The sequence below is a fragment of the Leguminivora glycinivorella genome, chromosome 4, assembly GCF_023078275.1.
Source record: "Leguminivora glycinivorella isolate SPB_JAAS2020 chromosome 4, LegGlyc_1.1, whole genome shotgun sequence".
Classification (NCBI taxonomy): Eukaryota; Metazoa; Arthropoda; class Insecta; order Lepidoptera; family Tortricidae; genus Leguminivora; species Leguminivora glycinivorella.
Genome location: NC_062974.1, coordinates 13186756 through 13212341, shown reverse-complemented (window position 1 = coordinate 13212341; position 25586 = coordinate 13186756). Strand labels below are relative to the sequence as shown.

At 40.7% G+C, this 25586-nt stretch overlaps 1 protein-coding gene across 4 annotated transcripts in view; it reads right to left on the bottom strand.

Annotated features, from left to right (window-relative positions):
* Positions 1–25586, bottom strand: part of LOC125225721 (zinc finger protein 423 homolog) — a 138970-nt gene that overhangs the window by 87196 nt on the left and 26188 nt on the right. For 3 of the 4 annotated variants that reach the window (XM_048129558.1, XM_048129559.1, XM_048129560.1), the window contains one exon: positions 4232–4402. The exons of the other annotated variant lie outside the window; for it this stretch is intronic. In XM_048129558.1, the coding sequence (XP_047985515.1) occupies positions 4232–4402 (171 nt within the window). The remainder of the gene's footprint in view (positions 1–4231; positions 4403–25586) is intronic. 4 annotated transcript variants of the gene reach the window in all.

Below are 25586 nucleotides of genomic sequence, written 5' to 3'. Positions count from 1 at the left end.
AAAACAATAATCTATAAAATTCGGAAGTGACTAAGTGATGTAAGTAACGTGTGATATAGACGTTCCCAGAGCTAATACATCACTTTATTAACAATTCGGATCTGTCACGGCACGCTCGCGCTGGTGGCTCGGAGATTGGAGCTAGGCACACACACTCGCGTTCGCACCGCCGCACCGAGCGACTGGAAATTAAGCTTTACGTACATTAAAGTCCTGCGAGACTCGGTTTTAGACTGTTACGGGTCGTTGAGATAACTTCGGGGAGCATAATCGGCAATCTGAAAATGTCAACACCGAATCTGGCGGACGGAAAATATCCTGAAACAGGGTATCAGTGAGATCGATCACGTAGTCGTAGAACCTCATGGGTAAATTCCAGGATGTACTAGTTTATCTGCGTTCAGGTATACTTCTTAGTTTACTTCTTAATGGCAGATTTCCGACATGTAGGTATGTTGCAAAATTCAGGGTTTGTTACTTTATGAACACTTTTTTTATTCCCCGACGCAAAATTCTAATACCTAACCTAGGTATTTTTCTACAATATGTCCGAGTATTTAGTATTGTCTCTTGTGGGACCATAGTTCATAGCTGATAGCCGTTTACCACCTATATGAAGTGGAGCACAAGGTACCTATAGAGATCTCAAAACTAACGAGGAACAGTGGAGAATGGCGACACATCGAACCTCATACAATATTAACATTGTAAGGTATCAAATAAAAACAAATAATATTTAGTTAGGTCCAAAACATGCTAAAATTTTAAAATTACAGTCAATATCCAGTGGTTAGGAATATAAAATTAAAATAAGTAAACTTTATAATGTGTTCGGTTATTACTGTTATTAGCACTCCAGTAAGTCCTTCACTCGCATCCCTGGGGACACGTGTAGGCAGGGCGAACAAGTCGATGATAATGTAAATGCATCCGACTGCCCTAATTCCCATCGGATTTCGAGAGAAACGCTTCAAAAACCACTGTTCATTCCGATTCGAGATCTATACAAATTGTACGTAATCAGGGGTCAAGATTATGATGGTTTTTAAGGGTTATGTACGGAAACTGTTGACAATAAAGACGTTCTTCGCCCCCTTTCTTAAGACAATCCGCAAGAGGACGTCACTTTTGGAAGCGCACAGGAAGCTATGTCAAAAGGCTTTTAGATAACTGGAAATCAAATTGTAATTAGAGTGTAATCAATGCTGAATCTAAACAAAAAGTTATACCTACTGTGGTACTGTAAGGAAAGTTTATAATCATAACATAATTTTCATATTTTCTTTCAATGAGAAAATATGATTTCAGTAGATTTACTTACACGTGGTAGTTTTTTCCGCACTAGTTCGCTAAGTAGTACATTTCTTTTCAGATCGAGGGGGCCATATGTAGGTACTGAAAAACGTCGTACGATCGGTACGATACATGTGCGAAGAGGTAATTGGTAATTCGTGTCGATTTAAAGCACTCCCTTCGGTCGTGTTTTATTTTGTCGTGTAATGTACTATTATTTCATCAATACTACCATGCTATGATGCTAGTAACAATCATCGTACTTTACATACTAAACATTTCCAGGCTAGATTATTCAAATCAGAGATACCTACTTAGATTAGATTGTCAATAATTTCAATAAGGAACGAGCCATCGGGCCTGTATCTTCAGACACCGGTCGAAAATAGTGAAGCTGGAAAGATTAGAACATAATGTTCCTACCTAACCATGTATAACTATGTAAAGCAAAGCAGCTGACCTTGTAAAAAGTAAATTTTAATTATTACTCTTTTACCAGGCAGGCAAGTATGGTCGCGCGATAAATGATAAAACATCTGGCCGTCCATATCGCACTTACAAATAGTGCGATAGGGACGGCCTGCTGTTTTATCATTTATCGCGCGACCATCATACTTGCCTGTCAGGTGTAGGTAAGAGGGTTTTATTTTCAGTCGTTACAGTTTTCCCGATCAGTATCATTGGCCGCGTGCATTCCTCCACGCTAAACTCGCTAATATTTAACTAGAACAAATAGACGGTATTCGGCGTGCGGCAACTAATCTGACGATAGATGAGATGAGCCCGATGCGCAGTGAATTGTGTGCGCCAGCGAATGCGCTTGACACTTGACAAAGTGCTGGGTGCGGACGCCACCGCAACTGCGATTAAATCAATTTTCATTGAGTTATTGCCCCGATACTGGCTACCGCATATTTTAAAACGGCCATCTCGGTTTGCGCATCTCCATATGATCTATTCGCACGAGTATGGATTACGTTTACAGTTGCTACCTATTGTTTAGTCAAGTAATGAGATTAATTTTAGAATTTAAAATCCATTTCTTGCAAACGCTCTTCGAATAACTTCTAGCGGTGTGACAGCCATACTTCCCTATTACTATGCCGTTAAAAACCATGAAGAATTCAAGTAAAGAGTCTCAACCTCAATATGTATTTACAGAATCATATAGAGTCACTTCATTTTCCTCGCTCTGTGTGCATTGATCTTATAATGGTTCTTAAAAAGCATCGTTCGCAATGCATTCGCAACATATATTTTTGAAACGAGACGTATTCTATAACTAAACTGCATATTTCATTCAGTATTCAACTAATAAATGTACATGCAAAATTTCATGACAATCGGGTCACCGGTTATTTACGTGGGGGCAAATAATAAACAAACCAGAGAGAAGGCCAGATCTTTCAGCTTATAATTTGAATCTATCGTTCACTCAGTCTGAATTTGAACACATCACTTACAGAATCTCTAAATCGCAATAGACACGCTGTCTGTCATTCACACTTCGACGTGTACGACTCGCATTGCACCCATAGCTGCGACGCTGGCCGGCCATACGTCATCTGTTATCTGTGCCGTGTGTCACTGTCCGCTGCTACAGTCCACAGCACCGCTTGCAATTCAAAAGACTTCTTCCAAATCTCTTGCTGTGACCAGTTTAACTCAACCTTTACATCCTCAATACCAATGCCTCGGCTTAAACTGGCTTTTTGTGTGTTGGTGAGCGGCAAGCTTTTTGAATAACAGCACAGCCTGGTCGCTGACGATGCATGACATGGTTAGGACGACCGAATATGCAAATCATTGGTACAAGATAATGTGGCGTTCAAATTCAGTCGGTTTAGCTGAGAGACGCGTTCTATGTCTGTGGCAAGTTGAAAATTGAACGCAGCTTGTTATTAACTTTAGCTTTAATGGAGAGGATGCCTATAAAATATTACATTTCCGGGTAAAGACGAATTCCTTGGCCATTTTCTCATGGCTCGACAACGTTAGTAAGGTTTCACTGCAGTGTACATACTTATTATGCCCACCCCACTTAAATGAAATAAATAAAATCCACATCACTTTCAAAGCCGTCCCTAACATTGGATTCGTCTGCGCCATCCATCTTTTGTCCTCTTACCCTTGATTGTCGTCACTGACGTCATTTTTGGCCAGCCCTCGTCGTTGGCGGCGTCGTTCCACACCTCGCATTCTAATCCTAATCTAAGATTAGTCCATATTACCTTCAACGCCATTTTTATCATTAGATTCATCTGCGTCATCCATCTTGTCTTCTTCCTCTTCCTTGTCATCGCTGACATCTTCATTATTTCTGCGTATTTTGCGTCAGTCTCTTTCTCACGTTCCACCTCACCTTACCTGTCTCTTTGATAAAAGAAATAAAATCCACATAAACTTCGAAGCCGTTTCTAACAGTAGATTTGTCTGCCCCATCCATCTTTTGTCCTCTTACTCTTGATTGTCGTCACTGACGTCATTATTGGCCAGCCCTCGTCGTTGGCGGCGTCTTTTTTGCTTAGGTCCGTCGTTCCACACTCTCATTCTAATTCTAATCTAAGATTACATATAGTCCATTACCTTCAACGTCATCTTTATCATTATAGATTAATCTGCGTCATCCATCTTGTCTTCTTCCTCTTCATTAGCATCGCTGACGTCTTCATTATTTCTGAGTATTTTGCGTCAGTCTCTTTCTCACGTTCCACCTCACCTTACCTGTCTCTTTGATAAAATAAATAAAATCCACATTACCTTGGAAGCCGTTTCTAACATTAGGTTTGTCTGCGTCAGCCATATTGTCCTCTTCATTGTCGCCGACGTCATCATCGACGAACACGACGGTGTATTTTGCGTGTCTCTTCCTCACTCCTAGCCTCACCTTCTTCATCTTAGCCTATCTCTTAAATAAATAAATGAAAATCCACATTACCTTCAAAGCCGTCTCTAACATTGGATTCGTCTGCATCATTCATCTTATCCTCTTCCTCATCATTGTCGTCGCTGACGTCATCGTTGACCAGCTCCTCGTCAACGGCATCTTCTGCGTCAGTCTCTTCTGCACTCCCCTCTCCGCCATCTTCATCCCAGCCCTCTTCTTCCGCTGCAAAAGAACATACATTTGAATATAATGCTTTGTGCTTATTGTACGAATTATATTCTTATTTCATGTACCTATATATTTAGGTCACACAAACGAGTTTAAAGACACTGATTTATTTAACGATTCATAGGTGCTTGTTATTATTTACAATTACGACGACTTCCTTACCAACGGCTTTACTTAAACGTCAGATTTTGAAACTTCTGTAAGTCATACCTACTCAAAGATCTTACATGACAAGAAACATTTTATTTGGGAGTGGCACCAGTAATACTATCACAATCATGATTAGTATGCTGATTATTTAAAATCGCACTAAGTAGGTATGTAGTAAGTATAACCCTAACTAAGCACCTTCATATCGTTACCTACGAGTGTCAAGTTACGACTACGTTTGACCAAATGTAACACACAAAGTTTAGTTATGTGAGAATAACACTTTGTGCTTGTATCTCCAACATAATAGCATCCGTAAGTAAACTTTATGATCAAGAAACACCCCATTACATTGTTATCTTCCATAATGGTAATATTGTTGAGACTCCAATTTCAGAAAACTGTTTTGTGAAAATTGTTGCAATAAAATAAATAAATAGAGGAGGGTTGCACTATTATCACGTAAAGAAAATAAGTAATAGTCACAGTGTTACCTAGGTACTCTACGATACTATATAGTTAAGTAGTACAAGTGATTCCTAATTGTACGTTTCATTAAAATTACTTTTTAACCTCACATAAATCTAAATATATAAAAGAAGAAGCTGACTGACTGACTGACTGACTGACTGACTGACTGACATATCAACGCACAGCCGAAACCGCTGGTCCTAGAGATTTCAAATTTGGCACGTAGGTTTCGTATGTAGTGTAGAGGAGCACTAAGAAAGGATTTTCCAAAATTCACCTCCTAAGGGGGTCAAATGGGGGTTCAAAGTTTGTATGGAGAAACAAGATTAGTTTGACTATTTTATTCGAAACTTCACAGGAAGATTCCTTAACACATATGACTAAATACGTGTTTCAGGTTTTTTGAAAATTTAACCCCTAAAAGGGTGAAAAGGGGGTGATAAAGTCAAAAAATCAATATGGGTATCGTTTTTATGGTTTATCGGGTCGCTGATCACGATAAATACAACGTTTTTAAAATCTAACGAGGCGGAAGTGAAATACCTTCTCCCCTGTTGTGGTGCAATTGGGTTTAAATATCAAAAATATATATAAAAGAAGATATTGACTGACTGACTGACATATCAACGCACAGCCGAAACCGCTGGTCCTAGAGATGTCAAATTTGGCACATAGGTTCCTTATATAGTGTAGAGGAGCACTAAGAAAGGATTTTTCAAAATTCGCCTCCTAAGGGACTCAAATGGGGGTTTAAAGTTTGTATGGGGAAACAAGATTAGTTTGACTATTTTATTCGAAACTTCACAGGAAGATTCCTTAAGACATATGACTGAATACGTGTCTCAGGTTTTTTGAAAATTTAACCCCTAAAAGGGTGAAAAGGGGGTGATAAAGTCAAAAAATCAATATGGGTATCGTTTTTATGGTTTATCGGGTCGCTGATCACGATAAATACAACGTTTTAAAAATCTAACGAGGCGAAAGTGAAATACCTTCTCCCCTGTTGTGGTGCAATGGCGTTTAAATATCAAAAATATATATAAAAGAAGATATTGACTGACTGACTGACATATCAACGCACAGCCGAAACCGCTGGTCCTAGAGATGTAAAATTTGGCACGTAGGTTCCTTATATAGTGTAGAGGAGCACTAAGAAAGGATTTTTCAAAATTCGCCTCCTAAGGGACTCAAATGGGGGTTCAAAGTTTGTATGGGGAAACAAGATTAGTTTGACTATTTTATACGAAACTTCACAGGAGGATTCCTAAAGACATATGACTAAATACATGTTTCAGGTTTTTGAAAATTTGCCCCTAAAGGGGTGCAAAGGGGGTAAAGTCAAAAACACAATATGGGTATCGTTTTTATGGTTTATCGGGTCGCTGATTACGATAAATACAACGATTTAAAAATCTAATGAGGTGGAAAAGAAATTTTGTCCCCTGTCGTAGTGCAATAGGGTTAAAATATCCAAAATAGCCATAAGAGGAGCACTAAGAAAGGATTTTCACCTCCTAGCATGATAATTTGACAGGGGCAAGAACAGGGACAGGGACAGGGACAGGGACAGGGACAGGGACAGGGACAGGGACAGGGACAGGGACAGGGACAGGGACAGGGACAGGGACAGGGACAGGGACAGGGACAGGGACAGGGACAGGGACAGGGACAGGGACAGGGACAGGGACAGGGACAGGGACAGGGACAGGGACAGGGACAGGGACAGGGACAGGGACAGGGACAGGGACAGGGACAGGGACAGGGACAGGGACAGGGACAGGGACAGGGACAGGGACAGGGACAGGGACAGGGACAGGGACAGGGACAGGGACAGGGACAGGGACAGGGACAGGGATAGGGATAGGGATAGGAATAGGGGACGGGGACGGGGATAGGGATAGGGGAGGGACGGGGACAGGGACGGGACGGGGACGGGGACGAGGACAAGGATAGAGATAGGGACGGGGATAAGAATAGGGATTGGGGTCGGAATAATCGGTCGGCAATCGATATCTAGGCAGTGTAAAATGCAGGTGGCTCAGTGGGAAGGGATTAGTAAGTAGGCATCGGCAAGTATCCTGCATCCGTGATAACTATTATATTCAATGTGCTGTAAGAAGATCGTTGTTTGCTTGCCTTTTATAAGTTTACGTTTGCAATAAGTATAAGCTAAATGGAAAAAATTGTAAGCGATAATGCAAGGAAGTACTTTTTACCCTACCGACCATAGCGTCGAGATACTGGCTATGTGGGTTGTATGAAGTTTCCCGAGTATAAATATTTATATAGGAAAATACATACATATTCGTACCTACTACCTACGCTGTGGTCGCTGTGTAACAATTCTACAATCATTGCAAGAATTTCTTTTAAAACAATAGTAATATGTGTAAGGTACAGTCAGCCAATAAGCAGTGTAAGGTTCTTGGCTGACCGTACAGCAAATAGATCAGTTACAATGACCCCCCAATGGAAATAATCGCGGACAGATGTACCTACAAAGAAACCTACGGATCCAAATGAAAATCTTATTTTTTGTAAACTAATACTATATTACTGGTACATTTATTTCAAATACAGAGTCGTAGTTTACCCACTTTGAATTTGTATAATAAATTCTATCGAAGTCAGTGAACACCTTAAGCTAGATTCCAGTTTCACAAAATTTCAATTAAGTAATTGTATACTTAAGCAAAAAAAACTCAAAAAAGTACACATGTCGATGTACCGTGAATGTCTAGCAACCGTAAAGTATTCAAAGGTAACATGATGTTAATTAATAAAAGTGGCCATAAAACTAATTAGAATAATGCAGGCATAGCTCTGCTGCGAAATGTGCGTCCGAGGACAAATCAGTGGCACTCGCGGGGAGCATAAGGCACTACCAATTACACGTGTAGCTAACTAGGTAGTGGGTACAGTTCGTTGCAACCGATACCGATAAATGAATCTATAATATACTTACATGTAAAATAATTATATAAGTTACATTGAATTACTATGACTAGGGTGTAATGTATCTAATTTTTATAAGATCAGAACTTTTCGTTTGTGATGTAATAAAAACCGGCCAAGTGTGAGTTGTACTCGCCTTGCAAGGGTTCCGTACACCACAAGAAGGGCGTAAGCGCCTCTTTTTTGGAAGGCACGTAAGTCATTTTTGCGAATAATCGATATTTTGAAAAATGTCTTAAAAAAATGAAACAGAAGTGAATTTATATAATATTGATTTATTTATTTATTTATTTAATATTTATTTAACTCGTGTATTTTGAAAATGTTACGCTTAAGAATTTCGGAGATAAGGGGGGGGGGGGGGGGGGGGGGCTATTGGTAATTTTTTGCCTATTCCATTAAATTTCCCTTTTTTAGGTAGACGTCGTGACGCCTGAAATGTCCTTTCCGAGGTTCGAAACTATTAGGCAAGATCGCTCCCAATGTCGCAAACTGGACGAATGGCGCGACGAGTAGCGAATCCGCGGGCGGAATTTTTTAAATATAGGTACCTTGACTGTACTGAAGTCTGATATCCAGTTATGGCCAGCGAAAGTGAAGCTACTGATTACGTTCGCCACGGTACGAGCATAATTAGCCGCCAGGGTGCGGGTGGCGTGATTGCGCCTCGCCGCACCCACGGCTCGATCCCTGCCCAACATTCGATTATAATTATACTCATTTAAAATAGCGAATTTAATTAAAACTAGTTATGATTGTATGATAACATTTACTAACTACAAACCAACTACTAAACCTCTACCCTTATTTACCACGAGGTCCACCGGCCAATTTCGATGCCAAAGCTTTACTCAATGCTTACTCAATTTTGGTGCCAGCACTGACTTACCCTTTATCTCGATTATACTCAATTTAGTTCATTTGGTTTAACCATAACATTCATTCACTCGATATGGTTGGTTGCTACCATTCTATTCCTATAAGTTAAAATCAATTTTAAATGGCTTAGCTCTGTCCGTGGAGACCTAACCTACACTGCGGGCTCCTGGGAGCGCCCATCGATTCATTACAGACCTGCTGGCCTACCGGCTGTCCATGCAGTCCCTGAGGTCTCTGTGCGGAGTCATTTTATTCCGATTCCTTTGAAACTACTCCATTTAAGTAATTAATTGGGATACACTTTAACTATTTCTTACGTAGAGGCAGGGCCGGATTAAGGGTAGAGCGAGTGGAGCGGCCGCTCTAGGCGCCACATGGCAAGGGGGCGCCAAAATCGAGAATGTGGAAAAATCCATACAAAAAAATTATACGTTGCGCGGGCGCGCACATATGACAAAATGGCGAGAGGAGTCGGGAATGAATCCGCTATCGAAAAATCTAGATTTGTATTTCAGATTAAGTGAATGTTGCACCACATTGCCAACATATACCAACATTCATAAGGGCGCTGTTGCTAGGGCGCTGTAAAAGGAGGATTCTAGCCCTTGACGAACCACATTGTTGTGCGGCGAACGACAAAGTTACGTCGCTATCCAAATGCAAAAATATGAGTCTACCCGACAGTCCAAAGCGGAGTTCCTCATAAAGCCAAAGGCGCAAAGGTTTCAGAAAGGCAATTTTGTGAGTCCCAGCAGATGGTGAGCGAATTTCAAAGCACTAAGATTACTTAGTGGCAAAATAACGAAATGGGTATCCCGACGGTGACGATCGAGTCCGCAGTTAATCTCTTAATTAACTCTTAGTATTATAAAAATAATAGTGATGGGGAAATATAAGGTCTAAAAGTCGGGAACATAGGCTCCCTGTGAAGTCAAAATACCCCAAAATATGTCAAAGACCGCAGCTCTGCAGAACATAAAAGCTTGAAAGTTCGCAGATTCCCCGCTGGCGGGTTGAGTCTTCATAAATCGAGTAAAAAAAATCGCGCTCGCTTCGCTCGCGCTTACTATTTATATGTTCTCTTTTAGTTACTTAGGAAGAAATCCGAATGTGCTTTCCTGACTTAGCCACTATAGTGCTCCATTTTGTTATTTATTTTATGTATTTACATGATATCCACGTTCAGCCACACGTAACTATGCTAGGGTGCGACTACGAAAGTTCAACCATTTGTCCCTTTCGTACTCTGTATCTGTATGATGAAATCCATAAATTCTGTATTACGTCAATCTTCAAATTACGGCATTACTATGAAAAAAATTTCGCGATTTATTTTCCTACGTAGTGAAACAAGGGGCGCCGAAACTCAAACTCGCTCTACCCTGATCGAGTGCACGGGCCGGCGCTGCGTAGAGGAAAGTGTTATGTACTAACAGGTGGATTTACCTCTCTAGCATAGGAGTGGCGCGACAGTAGGTAGGTATCTCGCTTACCAGAAATACGGGGCGGGATAAGTGGAGACGATTTACTTGAAATTTGGTACACATATGTAAACCTGTGGCCCAAAGACGGACATGTAATTTAATTAAATGAAATTTAATCATAGGGGTCACTTTTGGGGGGTAAACTTGAAAATTAAAAATCAAAGTTATTAAAACTATATTGTGTTATATATCAAATGAAAGAGCATTTTATGAGCATTTGAAATATATATTTTTTTTATTTTTAATTTTGGTACTTTAGAAGTAATTTAAGAAAATAGACAAAAAATGACCATTCCCCCCCTTATCTCCGAAACTACTTAGCGTAAAATTTTCAAAAAAATACACGAGATAGCCCTCTACCTGTAGATTACAGGAAAACCTATTAGAAATCTACAGTCAAGCGTAAGTCGGACTTACGAGAAAAAAACTCAAATTAAGATTTTCACTCACTGACGCTGCAAGCAGTTACTAAACGTCTTAAAATTTTGTAAGCGCGATGGACAGGTAGAAAGAAATTAATTTCTGTCTTTTTTTCTTTTTAGAAATTGTTCAATTTTTTTTTCATTTGCCAAAATGACTTAAGTTCCTACTAAAAAGGAGGCGCTTAAGACCGTTTGTAAGTGGACTGAGCAAAATTTTGTTCAAATCGGTCCAAAAAAAGGTCTCTGTTGACGAAAACATAGAACTTGTGCCAACGACAGCCCAAATCTGAAGTCCATTTTGCTCTATCTCTTATCGTTTCCGAGATATATACGTAAAGTCTTGAAAGTGCGAAAAGTTAACTTTGCCATCACAGTCGTTCAGGCGCTCATGAGTTCTTTGTATGGAAAAGTCGAAAACCGACTCGCACTTGACCAATGTTCATAGAACGTGTTGTGGTTTTTTACGCGGGTCCGCGACTGACGACGTTCGAATGTTTTGTTTGGAAATGTTTGAGGGTGGTTTCTTTGAAACGTCGCCGGCGGCGGGTGGTTCGACGGGCGAAGGTCACACGCCGCACGCGACGGTCTGTATTCGTTTTGTACAATAGCAACGGACGGCGGGTGGCGTCTTGATATGGAAAATGACTGACTTCACTAAAGATAATGATGAACTCATTGAGGTAATACTAGAGAGGACACTGCGAGCAAAACGTTTGCGCTACAAACATAAGTCCATTGGACTTATGTTTCTGCCTGCACACAAATAAAATGTAAAAATGCCTTCCTGCGCAACAAGATGCTGTTTAAGCCATACGAGAAAATCGAATAAAACTGACGTGTCACATTTAATCGGTTAATATACACGCTATGTTAATCGATCTTTATTTAAGTAATTATTTCAATGAAGGGACGCGCTTCACGCGCTCCTCAAACGCGAAGCTATCGCTGCCATTTTGTTGAACGAAATCATAGATTAATCGCATCATAATCGCACAGACTGGACATGTAGGTAATGAAGTATAGTAATTGTGATTATATTCTGTTTGTAATATATAAAAGAGAAATGTTAAATTTATTTCACGTTATACTTATGAATACTACACAGTTCTAACACGAGTTGTAATCGAGATTTCATACAATAATAACCTATGATTTTCTTCAAGGGCAATTAAAGTAGGTATATGAAAAAAATCAATAATGTATTTTTGTTTCACTTAGTAGAACTTAAACATAGCACAATGTATGATAGTGCTAAAATTAAACTACTTACCCCCTTATTCATAAACGTTGACTAAAGTTATCAAGCCGATAAAGTTCCTTTGTCCCTTTCTATCACACCAATACGCCGAAAAGGGACAAACGAACTTTATCGGCTTGATAACTTTAGTGTGCGTTTATGAATAAGGGGGTTAGTATTTTACAAAAAAGTATAAAAAAAGGTCTACACTAAGAGTGTCGCGTCTAGGTGGTCATTGGTCAAGTCTTACTCTATGACACGGTACCTCCCCACGCATGCGCCGCGCGCTGCCGGCCGGAGCACAGACTTTGTTTGGGGTGTAATTTCTAGTATGTTAGTACATAGTAATTCAATGGATGAATTGTACTTCTGTGAACTGTTTTCGATATACTTAATCGAATATATGATGTAAATTTTTCTTTACTACAATGCAAGTGTTTGAGTACCAAGTTAAAAATTTCACTTTCTTTTTGCCGGTTTCATACAAAAATATCGTTTGACTGTCTCTTTTTTTGGGTAATATCAATATTTATATGGAAACGGATTAAGTCGCGTATAATCTTCTTCCTCTAAGAATTACAATGTAAGTATTTTTGCATTCATTTTGATCAGAGCACAACACAACAGTTCAAAAATCAGACTACCAGAGCTTCTGAGTTCCGTCGCCGACGACGGGTGACCAAGGGTCAGAAAACCCACGCACCCGCGACCGACAGCGTGTGGCACAGCGGCACATGCGGCTCACATCCAAACGCCGCCGGGCGCGTGTGACGGGCCAGAGAAACCAGGGCCTTAGGGCTAGGTGATTATCGCCGCGCCGCAGAGGACGCGCTGAGGGGGGGGGGGGGGGGGGGGCGGTGCCTACAGCAGTTGTAGTTGTATGCATACCTAGCTCACGCACACAGACGCGTCCGCTGGCGCCGCCAGGGGCGGCTCACTCCGCTATCCTATCGCCGCGCTACAAGTATATCCTGGCGGCCGCGAGCTGTGGCCGCGAGTTCGCGGCCTACTCAGGGTGGCGCACATTCTCACGGAATGCACGTTCGCACTTTCTATTGTTACTTTACGTCGCGAGGTTTTTTAAGCGATGTCCGCGGGTGGAATGGCTAATAATACTTAATTAAATAGACATATTGAATAAAATAAATACCAAAAGATATTCTTATACAGATCTACTACTGATTAAGTCCCACGGAAAAGTTCAATAAGGCTTGTGATGTTGGAACCTTGAACAAAAATATATAAATACAGCGTATATACCTAGAAAGTACTCAAGACTTGAATATAATAATATAACATTTAATGTGAGTATTAATTCGTTTGGATCCATTGGTAACCCTATCACCGGACGCCGCGCACGTGCGGCTCGTTTCTTTGTAAGAATGTTGTAGGTATTTAAAAAGGCGACATTTCGGAAACATCAAAGCAGTGGGCCTTCTTTACTTGTGCTATTATATATTCTGTGGCGCTGGCGCCGCGCCGGTGTCCACGTGCGCTCTCTGCAGTGTGCGCTGCCGCTGCCACGAAACGTTTACCTACTCCGTGTAATACTGATAAAAGAAAGTATTGACATGAATTCACACGTTTCGGAAATGACTGTAGGTATTTTAAATATTTTAGCACAATATGTTTTTTGCCTCTTATTGCCTATTATACAATATATACATACCTACTATGGCAACTCTATCACAGCGCAGAATATGCAGAAGCCACATGGTGGTCTGCGACAGAAACTCAATAGACATTTTTAGAGTTTTTAAAATAAGTACCTAAGTAGGTACGTGAAGTAACATGGTAAATTAAAAAAATATCATTAGATACTTATTGCGAAGGTGTAAACAATTTCCTTCGTTTTGCCACATATCAATAATTACCTATCTATATTAAATTCATTAATCCGTAATTCCGTATACATTACATTTTTACAGTACGGTAATACTCACCCCGTTATTCATAAACGTACACTAAGTTATCAAGCCGATAAAGTTCGGTTGCCCCTTTCCGACGTATTGGTGTGATAGAAAGGGACAAACGAACTTTATCGGCTGGATAACTTTAGTGTACGTTTATGAATAAAGGTGTTAAAATTTATAGCTACGAAATTTTACATAAAACACCTACTTTAAAATAAAATAAAAAATGTGTCAAGCTGTGCTAATTAGTTCGCGAATTCGTCGAGAGGTGGCGCTAAACACAATTATGCTCATTAGAGAACCTATACTTCTAGCCTAGCCCAGTCTTTAGACTTATGTGAGTAACGTAAAAGTACCTAATAGTTTTGTAGGTACGGAACCCTCGGTGGGCGAGTCCGACTCGCACTTGGCCGGTTTTTGTCTTTTTCAAACCCCCCCCGCTTCCCTAAAATGGGGATAAAAGTTTCTATGGAGCATTCCGCAATTTTCGAATATAACATGAGCGAAGCCGCTGGCAAAAAAGCTAAGTATCCAAATAATTTTAATGTGTGACAACACATTATTTGTAGGCTTTACGCATTGCCTATGAATGCTTCGTAACATAATCTCTTGCTTGTTTTTGACTTACACAACACAAATTGCATAAAATCCTAAATAAAACAATAGGTGCCTTGACAGAACCACATTGGTTCCTTTGAATACTGTCTACTGGGTGCGTAGCCGAATGGCACAAACGCTCACGAAACGCTCACGAAACGAAACGCTAGTAGATATCTATCTCTATCGCTCTTGCGTATTGGCGCGACAGCCAGAGTAGCTTTCGCGGCGTTTCGTTTTCGTTTCGCGTCGGAGAAATGCCATTCGGCTATGGGACTTGGACAGTCGCTAATGTACTTTCAGCAGAAAAGATTTAAACCCTGTATTGTACCTACTTTCCAAGTAGTGTCCTTTGTTTTGCGGGAATGGATGTTCTAAAGCGGTTCCCAACGCTTGACATAATAGTTATACAACAACATTGAGCGTCTGCCTCAAGAAAAGCAGTAAATACACTATCAGGTTCACATAAATGTTGGCGCACCTTTGGAAAGATTTCAGTTTTTACTGTGTATTCAGACGAACGTTTCAAATTTACGAGTACGCTTAGCGTGTATATATGTATATGTATTGTATCAATCACAGTTAACAGACACATCAACGTCACGCAGAAAGAAAAAAGTGTATGGAAATTCCCATGCAAAAAAAAATACGAACGCTTAAATCGGTAACAGACGGTTTAGGATAGGTTTAAAGATATTTATTCTCATAAAAAACATACAAGTCACTTACACGAGAACAGAATTTCAAAGTAAAAATAATCTTATTTACGGTAGCATACAAAGTCGCTCAAGTCAAGAGGTACACGCTCACGCAACTTTTTTTTAAGGTGGGTAGTGGTTTAAAACGTTTTGCGATAATTTAGTTTTAAATGTGTTGAATGAGCCTGTGTCTCTTAAATGAGACGGTATAATATAAAGCTATGCACCTTCATACGTAAATATTTTTTTCCTAACTGAGTTTTTAGGGTTCCGTAGTCAACTAGGAACCCTTATAGTTTCGCCATGTCTGTCTGTCCGTCCGTCCGTCCGTCCGTCCGTCCGTCCGTCCGTCCGTCCGTCCGTCCGTCCGTCCGTCCGTCCGTCCGTCCGTCCGTCCGTCCGTCCGTCCGTCCGTCCGTCCGTCCGCGGATAATCTCAGTAACCGTTAGCACTAGAAAGCTGAAATTTGGTACCAATATGTATATCAATCACGCCAACAAAGTGCAAAAATAAAAAATGGAAAAAAATATTTTATTAGGGTACCCCCCCTACATGTAAAGTGGGGGCTGATATTTTTTTTCATACCAACCCCAACGTGTGATATATTGTTGGATAGGTATTTAAAAATAAATAAGGGTTTACTAAGATCGTTTTTAGATATTATTTATATTTTCGGAAATAATCGCTCCTAAAGGAAAAAAAAGTGCGTCCCCCCCCTCTAACTTTTGAACCATAGGTTTAAAAAATATGAAAAAAATCACAGAAGTAGAACTTTATAAAGACTTTTTAGGAAAATTGTTTTGAACTTGATAGGTTCAATAGTTTTTGAGAAAAACACGGAAAACTACGGAACCCTATACTGAGCGTGGCCCGACACGCTCTTGGCCGGTTTTTAGCTTGGGCAACACAATGAAACTCGCAGTTTGGTGCAAAGGCCCCTAAATGTAGGAAAATGTAATGGGTTGTAAGCTCGTAACACAGACGCACGTAAATATTGCAAATAGTTTCAAATATTTCCTATACCTACTTACCGCATGCAATATTTTGTTGTAAAAAAACCTATCAGCTAGCGAAATCATGAACACACACACACAATAGTTCGCTACTAAGTGTACCCACAGTTCACAATCCACAATAGCAATAGCCCATCATAACTTCTCTCAGAGAATGTGACGCGCGGGACGCATTCGGCACCAAAGCAACTATACTGCAACGTTGGCAATTCAATTTTCTTACTGACCATATCGGTATTACCGGTATCGTAATTCATCCTTCACGCGGAAAGAGCCAGCCGGGAGACATTAGCGGTATCGGTACGGCCCTTGATTGTCGAGGAATTATTTCCCAGCCCATTTATTTGATTACGGTGATCAGCTTGAATGCCATAACGCAATAAGAATCTTTAGTCTGTCTCAGTGGTGTCTGTAATGTCTCAGTGGTGTGACACCGACATCGCTATATTTAATCAACTTCACGTTAGGTGTCACGGGAAACAAGCCACGAGTAAACGTACATGTGCCCATTCACCTAAGTGTACCTACCCGATGTGTGACCGCTAGTTGGTGAATTGGATATAGTCAAAACACCATTTCATCGTTGTTCAAATCTTTAAGCATCATATAGACAGAGGATAAGTAACTTATTTTGTAATTACGTCACTTTATTAGGTAGTTACTTAATTTAATTGTAGGCAACCAATTTTGCTACAGCTACTCAGAAAACTAGCAGAAACATAATCAAAGTCACCAACATAATACATTAGAAGTTATCATTACACGAATAGGCAGAATTCTAGAATATATAAGTAATAAATTTGATTAGGGTTCTAGCACACTAAACTTGTGTCAAGCAATAATATCACAATGACTGCCGTGCTTCTCATGAGGCACCTAGCTCGCAAACAAACTTTGAAACTGCGATTTTAATGTCTTCAGAGACGTTAGTAGATACAGCCATCGGTTATAATCAAAGCGACCAAGGCTCTCCTAATATCTGAACACGCCTGTATTGTCAAGGAGTTAGGGTGCATGTTCAGCTATTTATGAGCACCTCGACAGCACCAATATATCAGATGGCGACTACACGATACCGTATGGGAATATACCCGCGGTCCCACTGGCCGTGGCCTCACGGCCTATTCTCTGTGGTCGCGTGAGTGAGGGCTCGCCGAGTTCGCGGGCAGACTACGAGTTGTAAGATAATTTTTATAATTTCAGGGAAAATTCATTATTTTTAAGGTGATCTAAAAATTATTCGTTACAACTGAAATGGTGTGACTTCAAAATTACCATTTGATAGCAAAATGTTCAGAGTAGGTATTGGTAGGTACCAAAACTCTGAAAATTTTGCAAGATTTTTTCAATTTTAAGCTCTATGATATCTAACCAATCTTGGAGTTAGTAATTTGAACGTTTTTTCTTTATTTATTTAACCCGTTGCCTGTGTTCAAATATTCTGTCTTAGTCCGTTTTCACACTATCCGATCCGATATCGGATGTCGGAAGGATTTCAATGGAAAAAATCCAAGATGGCGCCTGTAATGTATCGGTCCGACATCTGATATCGGATCGGATAATGTGAAAACGCACTTATTCTACTTTCAAACTTCATGAAGATGTATATAGTAAGTAAACAATAGTCACAGTGATTAATTCCCATTAAACAACGTCAATTAAACTTAAAAGTTGAACATCGAGTTATTTTCCTGTGAGGGTGGCCCTGGTGCTATTCCCATCGCTTCCAGAGTTTGAGCTTCAGCCGTGTGTGCCAGTGTATGTTTGCGAATTGCACTAAATAAATAATTACTTTTGAAAATTCTCTCCGCGTTGAAGCTTGCAGCGTGTTTGCGTGCCATGCGACTTCGTTAATAGGTATCTGAATAGTAGCATGACAATAGAGTCCGAGAAAAATTAAAATTTTGAAAAAAACCCCGACTGCGAACATAGTCGACCGATTTTCATGAAACATGGCTAAGAACACTCCCGACTGACTCAGCTTTCAGACAAAAAAAACTAAATCTAAATCGGTTCATCCGTTCGGGAGCTACGATGCCACAGACAGACATACACACAGACAGACAGACAGACAGACAGACAAACAGACAGACACAGACGTGTCTACGTCAAACTTATAACAACCCGTCGTTTTTGCGTCGGGGGTTAAAAAATAGTGGAACCTTGTGTAAATACAGAATCCCAGTCTGTTTACACTGGTTCTCCCTGGGCTCGCGCGCGCAACACGAGCACACGAGCAGGGCGCGGCAGGAGCCCGGGGCGAGACGGGAGGCCCCTCGGGACCTGGCCCAAGCTCCGCCGCCCGCTCCCGCGGGCCCGTGGGCGGCGGGCGAGCGCTCTCCGCCGGGACTACCCACCACCACCTCACCAGTCTACTCTGCAAGGTCGGGTACACTCATATTTTTAATGTCTTTATCCCGACTCCTGTTTCAATGAGATTTTAAAGGTTGTTTGGAATCATGATCCTTCCTCAATCCTCCTGGCCAATAATTCCGCCTGTGATACCGACATTTTTAGGGTTCCGTAGCCAAAATAACAAAAACGGAACTCTTATAGCTTCGTTCTGTCCGTCCGTCCGTCCGTTCGTTCTGTCCGAAAAATTCTTGGACATAATTATCGACTTGAAATTTAAACCGATCTACAGTCTTTTGAAGCTGTATTGACCTCAAACTTCTAAGTTTTCAACTTGATGAAAATGATAAGACCAATTTGCCGCACTAAACATATTTTTCCACGAGTTTTCTACACATTCGAGGGAATAAAAATTAGTCTGGTAGGTATTTACCGTTGACATAGAACTATGAAACGGCAAATAATTATTAGGCTATCGTATTTTAGGTGTAGGTACAGGGAAAATGGAAAATCTAAAAACTATATTTGTAATAAGTATATTAAGGATGTATTTTCAATAATATAAACCAACTTTCTTTCAGTCATATGCTGTAACATTGTATCTCAACTAGGTATGTATATGAAATTCCCATGAAGGATGCAGGGGACCATTTATCTGACATCTCAGAAATATACCTACCTACATTAAAAATTACTGAACAGAGTTCAACCAAAACAATTATCAGTTAACATATTCAGCATAAACATAGGTCGAGAGGTCAACATCAACATAAAACAGTTATGATATGGCTTTAGCGTATTTCCCAGATGTGCGCAGGGCGGAGGTGCTGCCCTGGGGAAATTTCACAGCGTTCCCGGCGGCTCTCAGCGGGCCTCTACAAGTTTTATGGCCCCTCGGCCATCAACTTCTTATCGTTCCAAGTTTAACATTGCTAGTCTTTAACGTTAATAGACAACAGGATTTAATCACGCCATTGGTATTCGTTTGGTAATAAGATAAGCTCCGCTTGATAAACTAGATATAGACTGTACCAGTGACTTTGTTTAAGGATTTGATATCCAAATATTTCAGTCTTACTGACCCATCATACCCATGTAGTTATACAGGTAGGTATAGCACATTTGCATACGCTTGCTTCTGTTTGTCCGTATTAGATATGAACTATTTATTACCTTTAAAATTTTTTTAACCGCCTTCCAAATCTCAAGGGAAAGGGTTCTCAATTCGTCTGTATATTTTTTTTTAATGTTTGTTCCTCGATATCTCCGTCGTTACTGGACCGATTTTGTTTTTTTTTTTTAACTGAACCGATTTTAAAAATTATTTTAAACTAGAGTCAGATGCGTTTTACATACCTTGCACATGCAAAACTCGTACGTGCCTTACTGATGCATGATCATCGCCTTAGTTGGTAAAGATTAAAACCGTTTTAGAAGAACATATAAATCTATTTAGCTCAACCCGGTAAACGTTTTTATTTATACGGACACAAGACAGCGAATAAACGAAAATTCCCTAAATTAGCAGACACAAGCACATTAAGCTCAGCTGAACGGCACAAGTAACAAGATAAAAAAAGTTGACGCTCAAAGCCAAATTGACTTAACCCTCTTCAAAGGGCTTACAAATACGTCCACCCAAAGCTTTTACCTCGCATTAAACATTCATACATTTTATTGTGATCTTCACACCTCCCTCGTCAACTGCACACTGGGCAGTGCAGCGGGGATTTTAGTGTGCCCAGTTTTCAGAAAGTTGGGGTTGGAAGTGACGCTCATTCGACAACATCCAATTCAATGAGAACTTAAATAGCTTAGTTTAAATTGACTCTGCTCTGATCCGTAGATACGAATGCATTAAGTCCCTCGATTTCACTTTGTACTGTAGTTTAGACCCTTTAGTAGGTACAATGACAACGATCTTACATTTGTTTTACCTATACAAAAAAAAATTTTTTTAATACTACGTCGGTGGCAAACAAGCATACGGTCCGCCTGATGGAAAGCGGTCACCGTAAGCTATGGACACCTGCAACTCAAGGAGTGTCACATGCGCGTTGCCAACCCATTAGAAACATCTAGTGTTGTAACTGTTGTAAGACCCTTTAACCTAAGGGTCTTATAATACTCAAATTTCTCACACAGCACTATTCAAATCACTGGTAAACATCAGCATTATTTAGCGAAACAATTGAAGATAACGGCAATCTGTTTTTATATTCTGCCCGGGACAGGAAGGATTAACATTTCCACTGGATATAAAATTTTAATTCCCTCGCTTGAGGGGCGGGGGGTGAAATTGACGTGTTATTGGGCCCCAGCGATCGCGACAACTCGGCTTTGGACCAAATCATAAACACGACGCATGCCGACACATACGCATCTACATACTTAATGAATCAACTGTAGGCATATTTTGTGCGAATTGATCTAATGTATTTATCTGTACTTACACGCTCTTGCTCCTTTAAAAAATAAGACTAATTCAGTCTTATTTTTTAAAGGAGCTGACCTTTGAAACGCACACGACTTCTGACTCCCCATATCTGAAACTCCGGTATGTGTAGGAACTGATCCCTTGAAAACTTATCTAATGAAGTGAGATGGGTTCTTCTAGCCTGAGGCAAAACTGCGGACAGACTCTTCGAGTGTGGTATAGAAAGTTAAAGTTGAGTAAGCAACCTAAAACTTTGTCATTGTACATAATTATCATCATCGCCACCATGTATTTAGGGGATAACCAAAGTACACAACCGAATCGACCTTAAATATAAATCACCTGACTTGCTAAAGCAATACAATTTTCTTTAATTAAAGCATTGCCTCATGAACCAAATCCCTGTAGCAAATAAATAAAGTTGTGTGTAAATATGTGTTAGAGCTAGAAGTGGAGCTTATTGCATTAGCTAGGTATCCCAAGACAAGTTATTCCACTCGCCTCGGTAGTCACATAACGAGCTCGAAAGCTCAGCAGTGGCGATTCAGATGTCACTTCGACCTTTGGCTTTCGTATTACTTGACTTGATGCAACGACAAAACTGTGAGTGTGAATATCTGCCTATGGTCAAATGTTTGATGGATAAAGCATGGAGCGCGATTATAAACTTTTAACGTGTTAACTTCCTAATGTTACAACAAATTCGTATTAGGCAAGGCAAGTATAATAATCGCGACCAAATGTTGAAATATGAAGCTGTGTAAAATGTTTTGATGTCGAACATTGGGGTTGTCACTCTACAGAAAAGTATAAGGCGTTTTGAGGGGTGGATATGTTGTAAAGTCACATCTTCGTCAACAACTTTTGTCTGCCAGCGATCCGACTTTTATAGTGGTTCCGAGACTTGTGCTCGCTCCCTCTAAGCGATGAGAACACCCGAGGAGTCGCAGCATCCTCGCGGTCCCCGCGGGAAGCATTACGAAAGTACTAGACACGCCAGATCGATACATTCAGTTAAAACATTATACCCCGTTCGGTTACAAACTACTTTGTTCTCGGCGAAGAAAGAAAGCACTGCCTGGGTCACAGAGCCAGCTGTGTAATAGGTTTTCACATCTGCGATTGTAAGAGCATTGTACTGGTTCTGGAGTTTTACAGATAAAACACGGTGGTGGTAAATAAATATTAAACTTTCGAGGGCCCTATAGGTAACACATATTATGTACTTTTGAAATTGAATATTAGTAGCCCCAAAGTTATTGTTTATGAAGATAAAGATAAAGGTACCCGAAGCCCTACATGGGCTATATGCGATGTCATGTTTCTTCGTATTGAAATAAGGATAAGACAAATAAACTAGACACGACGAAAAATCACACATTTTTGTTAGAGCCGTTCGGCTTGGTATTAATGTAGATTTTTAGTAGGTATAGGTATATACCTATATTATACAATATAATGTCTCAGTTTTCAGGGATATCTAGCTGTGGTTAATTTTACAATAAGTATTGATTTTAGAAACGATGATTTCAAAATTAATTTGACCAGCCTTTCAAAAAGCCGCGTTTTCAAACTAGACGTTTCTAAACCAAGCTATAAAATTGCGGCCTAATGCTCATTAAGGTTTAAGGTGGTCGGCCATTAGTCAGGCTTGCCATAGGTAGGGCAGTTAGCGCCAAACCGCAGCCTACGCTGATAAAACGTTAATATTACGAGTAGGCCCTGTAATCCATTCGCATACCAAACATTTTACTCTGACAAGCCAGTGTAACTGTATCCCGTTGCATAAAGTTCACGCGTGATCGGATATCTTGGTTATACTGGTTTCGCCAAGGGGGAGTAGCCGCGCCATGGGAATGGCAGCGTGGGCCGCTGGCCACGCCGCGGCGGCAGCGCGTCGCTGCGTCCATCACCGCGACTGCAGCCCTGACTTTGACAACGGCCTATTAATTTTTGCTGCGTTCGCCGCACCCCCGACTTAACGCTAGCGGTGCAGTTTGCAGCCTACCTATTTGTACAATGTTTTAGAGCTGCCGTAGAGCTTTTAGTCACAACGTTTACTGAGTGTGATCATACGTATTATAAATATAAATATCTGGGCGACCGAGCTTCGCTCGGTTCTATTTTAATATATCACGTCTTTAGATAAAAAAAACTTATAAATACAAAAAACAAAAACTTAATTTCTGGCCGGGATTCGAAACCCTGACAGCTACGATTTATCTGCGTACATTAGACCGACTTCGTACGACTGACTGAGCTAACCGGAATCGATGCGCGCGCGGCAAAATTAACGACCATATTTTACGTTTACTAACGCGAAAGAAAAACTCATGAAAACTCGAAAATTCGCGTTTTCCGGGATCTAAGGCTACGCTAGATCGATTTTTCACCCCCGAAAACCCCCACATAACAAATTTCAGCGAAATCGTTAGAGCGGTTTTCGAGATCGTCGGTATATATAAATAAATAAATATACAAGAATTGCTCGTTTAAAAGTATAAGATAAGATATAATGTTAATGTTAGATAATAATGACATAGATATCTGACTGCCTTTTGATACGTATAGTGATAGGTACCTACCCGAAAAATGTACCTACTCTTAATTTTAAGAAAGAAAATGATAGTATCGTAGGCTGCGTTGCTCGGTACGAGATATTTTACTGGGTTAAAGCAGGGACCGGCCCGCTATCCCTTATACGGGGTTTTGTATGGGTATTTCGTTAGGCTTAACTTACCCTACCCTTTTGGCGCGATACCCTTTCATTTTGCTTTTAAAGCCCTAACGAAAGCGCTTACCTAAAATAGCCCAATACCCTTTCAAAACCCTTATCATCGGCTCAGCCTAACGCCATAAGGGTAAGCCTTATATTGGGTTTTATTTGCTCTCCCTTATAGCATATCGTGCGAGTTTAAATCCTGTACCTCGCTCATAAAGCACACATTACTCCGAACGAAATAACATACGATCGTTACCTACGGCGGCACTGTGTGTGATATTTGCGCGTTTCTGTTTGATGGAAACGGCTGTAGATAAATTAAGGTTCAATTTTCAATACCAAATCCGTCCGTCCGTCCGCGAATAATCTCAGTAACCGTTAGCACTAGAAAACTGAAATTTGGTCCCAATATGTATATCAATCACGCCAACAGAGTGCAAAAATAAAAAATGGAAAAAAATATTTTATTAGGGTACCCCCCCCCCTCCCTACATGTAAAGTGGGGGCTGATAATTTTTTTTCATTCCAACCCCAACGTGTGATATAATTATTGTTGGATAGGTATTTAAGAATGAATAAAGGGTTTACTAAGATTGCTTTTTGATAATATTAATATTTTCGGAAATAATCGCTCCTAAAGGAAAAAAAAGTGCGTCCCCCCCCCCTCTAACTTTTGAACCATAAGTTTAAAAAATATGAAAAAAATCACAAAAGTAGAACTTTGTAAAGACTTTCTAGGAAAATTGTTTTGAACTTGATAGGTTCAGTAGTTTTTGAGAAAAATATGGAAAACTTCGGAACCCTACACTGAGCGTGGCCCGACACGCTCTTGGCCAATTTTTTATCGGACTTGTCTTGATGAGTACCCGAAGTCTAGCTGATGCTGAACCCTGGCTGCACCTAGGGGAACTCGGGTTTAGTGTAATACAGGCAAACGCTGTTTTCGTCATCGGACTTGTCTTGATGAGTACTCGAGTGAGCAGTACCCGAAGTCCAGCTGATGCTGAACCCTGGCTGTACCTAGGGGAACTCGGGTTTAGTGTAACACAGGCAAACGCTGTTTTCGTTATCGGACTTGTCTTGATGAGTACTCGAGTGAGCAATACCCAAAGTCCAGCTGATGCTGAACCCTGGCTGCACCTAGGGGAACTCGGGTTTAGTGTAACACAGGCAAACGCTGTTTTCGTCATCGGACTTGTCTTGATGAGTATTCGAGTGAGCAGTACCCGAAATTTAGCTGATGCTGAACCCTGGCTGCACCTAGGGGAACTTGGATTTAGTGTAACCCAGGCAAACGCTGTTTTCGTCATCGGACTTGTCTTGATGAGTACTCGAGCAAGCAGTACCCAAAGTCCAGCTGTTGCTGAACTCTGGCTGCACCTAGGGGAACTCGGGTTTAGTGTAACACAGGCAAACGCTGTTTTCGCTACAGCGCTGGCTTGGGTACTGCGCACCCAAGTCATGATGGCAGGGCCTATAACGAAAACCGGGTTTGTCTATGTTGCACCAAACCTAAGTTCCCCTAGGTACAGCCAGAGTTCAATATCAGCTCTACCTTGGTTACTGCTCACTCAAGTACTCATCAAGACAAATCCGATGACGAAAACAGCGTTTGCCTATGTTGCACGAAACCCGAGTTCCCCTAGGAATAGTCAGGGTTCAGCATCAGCTCTACCCTGGTTACTGCTCACTCAAGTACTCATCAAAACAAGTCCGATGACGAAAACAGCGCTTGCCTATGTTACACCAAACCCGCGTTCCCCTGGGAAAAGCCAGGGTTCAGCATCAGCTCTACCTTGGTTACTGCTCACTCAAGTACTCATCAAGACAAGTCCGATGACGAAAACA